Source organism: Spea bombifrons, chromosome 1 (assembly GCF_027358695.1).
Source record: "Spea bombifrons isolate aSpeBom1 chromosome 1, aSpeBom1.2.pri, whole genome shotgun sequence".
NCBI classification, from domain to species: domain Eukaryota; kingdom Metazoa; phylum Chordata; class Amphibia; order Anura; family Pelobatidae; genus Spea; species Spea bombifrons.
Genome location: NC_071087.1, coordinates 74799656 through 74805997, shown reverse-complemented (window position 1 = coordinate 74805997; position 6342 = coordinate 74799656). Strand labels below are relative to the sequence as shown.

The 6342-nt window shown below is 42.1% G+C and overlaps 1 protein-coding gene across 1 annotated transcript in view; it reads right to left on the bottom strand.

Annotated features, from left to right (window-relative positions):
* The window catches only part of MARCHF2 (membrane associated ring-CH-type finger 2), a 33154-nt gene extending 27263 nt beyond the window's left edge, over positions 1-5891 (bottom strand). The window contains exon 1 of the mRNA XM_053463812.1: positions 5628-5891. Within this exon, the coding sequence (XP_053319787.1) occupies positions 5628-5666 (39 nt within the window). The 5' untranslated portion in view covers positions 5667-5891. The remainder of the gene's footprint in view (positions 1-5627) is intronic.
* Between the last annotated feature and the right edge of the window lie 451 nt (positions 5892-6342).

The following is a 6342-nucleotide window of genomic DNA, read 5'->3' as shown; positions in this document are numbered from 1 at the left end:
ATACCACTTTGCCTCCTCCCCCCTCCCATACTCCACTTTGCCTCCTCCCTCTCCCATACTCCACTCTGCCTCCTCCCCCTCCCATACTCCACTCTGCCTCCTGTCAGCAACGGAGGTTCACAAGACACCAGGGAGCCGGGGAGAGAGGCAGAGTGGCATATGGGAGGGGGAGGAGCCAGAGTGGTGTATAGGAGGGTTGCTCCCATACACCCCTGTGACTTCTCCCCCCTCCCATACACCGCTCTGCCTCTCTCCCGACTCCGTTGCTGACTCCCTGGTGCTTTGTGAACCTCTGTTACTGACAGGCACTTTCACTGCAGCTTCATAGAAGCCTCAGTGTAAGTGAAGGGCAGTAACGGAGGCTGTCTGTGCGATGCAGACCCCCACCGGCTGACAGAGAGGATGATTCTCTGTCACAGACAGCCTCCGTTACTGCCCTTCACTTACACTGAGGCTTCTATGAAGCTGCAGTGAAAGTTCCTGTCAGTAACGGAGCCGGGTAGAGAGGCAGAGCGGTGTATGGGAGGGGGGAGGAGTCAGAGGGGTGTATGGGAGGGGGGAGAGAGACGGAAGTGAGAGACCGGCCGACAGTGAGGGGAATCCAGGTCCCCTGCAGCCTTGCGGGGGATCTGGATTCTAGTGTTATAATCCGATCTCTGTTTGAGGTCGGATTATATAAGGAGAGGAGTTTTTCAGAGCATTTTCTCTGAAAAAAACCTCTTTTTATAATCCATAAAAATCGATTCGATTAATCGATAATGAAAATCGTTGACAACGGTTTTCATTATCGATTATTATCGATTTTATCAATTAGTTGTTTCAGCCCTATTTTCATAAATCGATCAGTTGGCCGATTATTTTTTTTGATTACTCAATGAATAAGATGTAAATTTTTCATTTATTTAAAATAACTGGATGTTAAAAACAAACAACAGAATAAAACTTTGAGAAAAATGCATTTTTTGTTTTAATTTCCCAATCTGCCCCCAGTTATGCACATCTGAGCCCAGGCTTGCCACACTGCCTCTCAGATATGCCGTATACCCCCAGATATGCCGTATACCCCCCTGATTTGCCACTGTGCCCTCTGATATGCCTTATACCCCCTATATGCCATATTACCCTCTGATATGCCTTATACTCCAGATTTGCTACTCTGCCCCCCTCAAATATGCCACTCTGCCCCCACATATGCCTTATATCCCCTATGTGCCTTATACCCCCCTGATATGCCACTGTGCCCTCTGATATACCTTATACCCCCCTATATGCCATAGTGCCCTTTGCTATGCCTTATACCCCAGATATGCCACTCTGCCCACCCAAATATGCCTTGTAACCCCCTGATATGTCACTGTGCTCCCCCTATATGCCACTCTGAACCTCCCAGACTACCCTCCGTGCTCCATACTCCTTGCTGTCTAGTCGAGTCAGCCGGTGGAGGTCTGCGCGATGCACGTTGACAAACCTCTGCTCTGGTGCTCCATCAGTGCCGGCGGTAGCGGAGGTTGTCTGCGCGCATCACACAGCCGCCCTCCCGCTGCCAGAGAGGCGTATACAGGTCCCCTGCAGCGATGCGGGGAATCCACCTCTCTGGCAGCTGGCGCAAACAACCTCCGCTGGGGCCTCTATGGTGGAGCACCGAAAGGTCATGTCACGCTGGTGCTCCATCATAGAAGCGAAGTGAAGTCTTAACTAAGCTAGGTGGTTTCCGTTTTTGGCATGTAGAATTAAACAAGGTTGTGGTGGCCTTTATTTCAGAGATGGCATTCACTCAGACATTGGTAATTATATTTTAATAATGGTCTACAGAGTTTAGTTGAAAACACGTAGACCGGCTGATAGTGTATCCGGGGAGGGAAGCCCTCCCCACAAAAAAAATGGCATAATCAGTGTTGCTGACATGCCTTGACAAGGCATGTAGCAACACAACCCCCCCTACCTATCCAGACCCTATCCAGACCCTCTTGAGAACTCTTGAGCTCCTCCTGCAGGTTGAATGCAGGTCAACCATGCAAGGTCAATGGGACCCAGCTCATTAATCAGTGTGATTACTAAAAAAAAATGTAAAAAATGTATTTCAATTTAATTTAAAAAAATATGGTAACATGTAAAAATAATTCCCCACTAACACCAAAAAAGTGCACATATAGGTTTTTTATGAGCAAGCCCTACACTTAGCGCTATATCTTCACAAAGATTCCTGCATGGAAAGAGTTAAAATATTGGCATTATAAATGCCCATAGGGTGCCTAGTTTAACAAAAATATATGATTTGATGGGGTAAATTGAATTTGCCGGCTTCAAAGATGTCCCAAATATGGGACATGGGCACAGACTGACCAGATGTCTAAATGGCAAAAAAATACACACCTCACAAAGGTGGCCTTCTACCTCCCAAATAACCCAACAAACCCATGCATGTGGGGTATTACTGCGCTCAGGAGATGTTGCTGAACACATATTGGGATGTTGTTTGACAGGAACATATACCAGGAGCGGTAAATTCATACCTGAAGTATAATGTGTGTGAAACAAATACAAAAAAGATTTACTATCATAAAGTTTGACAAAGTCTGGTGGTGGAATTAGTGCACAGAAAGGGTTAAAATTTGAAATACCTCGGGGTGTCTAGTTTTTAAAACTATATGTTTTGATGGGGTAAATTGCATTGGCCGGCTTCAAAGATACCTGAAATAGCACATGGGGCAGAATGACCAGATTTGGGGAAAAAATGGTTTTGAAATAGCAAAATGCTACTGGTACTTATTGCCCCATAACGTGCAGAAAAAAAAGCAAAAAAATATATAAAAACACTGGGCATTTCTAAACTTAGGACAAATAGTAGAATCTATTTAGCAGGTTTTTTCAAACAAAAAAATCACCATATTTTATCATTTATAAAAATAATGGTATCTAAAGAAAGCCTTTTTTGTCCTGGAAAAAAACCCACAACATACAATATGTGCGGGTGCACAAAATGAGAAAGAAGAAAATTACAGCTAAACCGCAACACTGAAAAATGTTAAAAGAGCCTCGGTCCCAAAATGTACTACAAGTAAGAAACAGTCTTGTCATTAAGGGGTTAAAGGTTTAGAGTGGTAAGGTTCAACAAGCAATGGGCATCAGGGTAAATTTAAGTTATTAAAGAGTTAAAGTATGGATATACAATGGACATTGTCATAATATATTTGTTATGGATAATGGTGCTTTTGTGTTAAGAATTAAAGCATTAAAAAAAAACAACCTGTTATTAGTTATAGTATATATTATATTTACATTCCCAATTTTTCTTCAGTATAATTGTATATTTATTCAAAGGCATTAGGAGTGATACTATGCTGATCAGCATGAGATTTGGCATTTCAAACAAAATCCTGTTTTGGTTAAAACACAAGTTGCTAGATTCAGGTAGTGGTAATCTACCTAGGACTGCATTGATTTTTCTTTACTATTAAAAATGAACATATTAAATTATTTTTTAAAGGGGCTTTTTTGTCCATGTAGAAGTGTTTAAGTAAGAAACCCAAGTCTCGAGTCCTTACCACCTGGGACTGTGCACTTTACTTCTGCTCACTGTCAGCATTAGATTCTGTCCCAAGCATTGACAGACCTCTATAGTGAGCCAGCTTGAACATCTTAGGATGTTGTAATTGCTTCAGTACTACGTCTGGTTAGAAGTACCAGTAGTACTGAAACAATTACAACATCCTAAGATGTTCAAACTGGCTCACTATAGAGGCGAGTCACAATTGCCAACTTTCCTTTGCAGAATGACCTCATCAGCCACATATACATTAAACCAAGAGAGAAAAATATACTTCCATTGATTACCTAAGTTATCTTAATATTGTGCTATCCAATTTAAGAAGAGACATATAGATTCAAAGTTGCAGGTGATTAGAAGGTGTATTATTAATTGTGTATTATATTGTGGTTTCAATTCCTTCACTTTACTATTCATTAGGAAGGGCCAACACTAGCAGGTTTATCAGCTCATATGATTGGCTTGTCACGCAAGTGAGGAGACATTGAAGAAATCTCACCGATTTAACCATACAGGGCCACCTAAGCTCTTGCTGTACCAGAAACACACTGTATACTAAATTCAAGGAGATGAAACACTATTATCCTGCAACTATCCTGTCAATTGCTCCTTTAGTGAAAACCCCCAACGTTATTATTATTACCATGTTTTAATGCTTAATTTATAAGAACAATTATGTTTCAAGGCAAAGGCGGGCTGGCCAGAAGGGCAATTTCTACCCAAGCTGGTCAAAAAAATTCAAACGGGACAAGCACACTATGGGAGTGCTCACATAACATCCGGTTATGTGACAACACGATAGCTTGCTTAGCAGGCAAACAGGGCACCCAACAGGCTCCAGATAAGTGTGAGTGTGTATATTTACATGAGTTGGTGACATAAGAGTAGGGCATCTGCTTGGTTTTGCTTGCCCATCTGGCCAAATGGCGCAAGCCCTCTCATGTCAGTTAATATTTATTTATCTGTTTCATGGAAAATCATAAGTCCAGTTATACCATCCATTGAGAGGAAGAATTAGGCACAATTTTCCATAAGGCAGTTTTCCATTAGTGGCAGTTCTTTGTGTGTGTTAGCAACATAGTCAACCAAGTGGTCAAGAATATGCTGTTTGGAACATCCTTACATATTGCAAATGGTACACTTATTATGTTGATTTTTTGTGTTACCTTATTATAATTTGTGTCTGATCCAAAAAATAAGTGGTGGGGCAGTAAAATTATAATAGATTTGTCACTCATCGCTTAACTGTACCTTCCTGCTCTAAGAACAATATTTGTAATGCTCTTCCTACATGTTTTTAGAAGGGATTATGTATTTCCCTGCATCTGCATTCTTGTAAATAAAATGATTATAATGAAATTAATAATAATGAAAATGTTATTTCCTAAAGCATGTCATAAATTTTGGACAGATGAATATACTTAGTTCCTGTTCTTCACAACATCCTATAAATCTTGCACCAGTGTTAGTTTTGGCAAAAGTGCTTCTATTAAGCACAAAAGTATAAGAAAAAACACTGTGGGCCTCAATAACATTGGAGAAATGCTCAATTTTTCTTTATGGAGTCCTAACAGGAATACTAAAGACTTACCATACATACATTATTTATTTTTTTCTTCCTCAGTGTGTTGCAATTTATTATAAAATGTCTTTAGATCATAGACCTTGTATACAGTAATAGATGTTTATGGACCACTGCAAGCAACCAGGTGAACGCCACAAAAACAGAGCAGCCGCTTACATCCTGTATTTTTTAAACAGAACCCACATATAGATCCCTACGGAGACAGCACCTTAAAAGTCAGACTGGAAGTTATGTGGCCCAAAACACAGCACCCTTGCTGCCGCGGCAGACTACTCTGTGCGCACATCATCAGCGCTAGGGCTACACCATTTTAAAGGGTCAGGGGTGCCTGGACTAGCACACAGCTGTCATGGACATTATGAATCCGTTTACTGTACAGGCAGACTCATTGTCCACGGGGGATCTGGATCATAAAGGGATGCTAGGAAGAGGTACATTTTAATAGCCTACATTGCTAGTTATCGCCACTGCCATTATCAACGTAACGCTCATTACCTGCCTCCCGGTCGCAAGCTTCTTCCCCCTCCGGCCCATCCGCCTCACGCCGGAGCCGCCATGTCCACCTCCTCCCCCTTGCCAATTGCGCCACAGGCGTATCTATGCCACCAGCGTAACCTTACGCCATCTGATAAAGCAGCCGACGTAACACAACTGGTGTTGCTATCCAGCTGCGCCCCAGCCAGTGGTTTAACCTTCAGCGCAACCCTCTGCCGTTGGCGTACAGCGGCTACGCGAAAAACGTGAAAACACAGATGTTACGCAAATGGCGTAGAATAACGGCGCGTCTTCTGTCACAGCTGTGTAGGTGGGGCGAATGATGATGTGGACCAATAGACTACCAGTTCTCTGAAAGAGAACCACCGCCTTTGTTTGTTTACTTTGCGCTCCGTAAAACACGAGGGATGTTGGGGAAATTAACATATCCATATGTCTTTTGTAGGGTGCTGCGGAACCAACGTGAGATAAGATCAATGTAGAGAGCCATGGTTTATTTTGTCTAAAATATTACATCTGTCACGCATTAGTCATAACCGAAAGGCTGTAAGTTTTAGTTCCTTAGGGAGTTTCAGGCGTTTGTGTCTGGTAATATTAGTCTATGACACTGCCCCATTGGTCTCTCATACACCCATCAATATCAGCATTAAGTCTTGTTTTTGTTGACAATCAACGTAATAACAACAAGAGATGGAAAAACAAGTCACAACTTTGA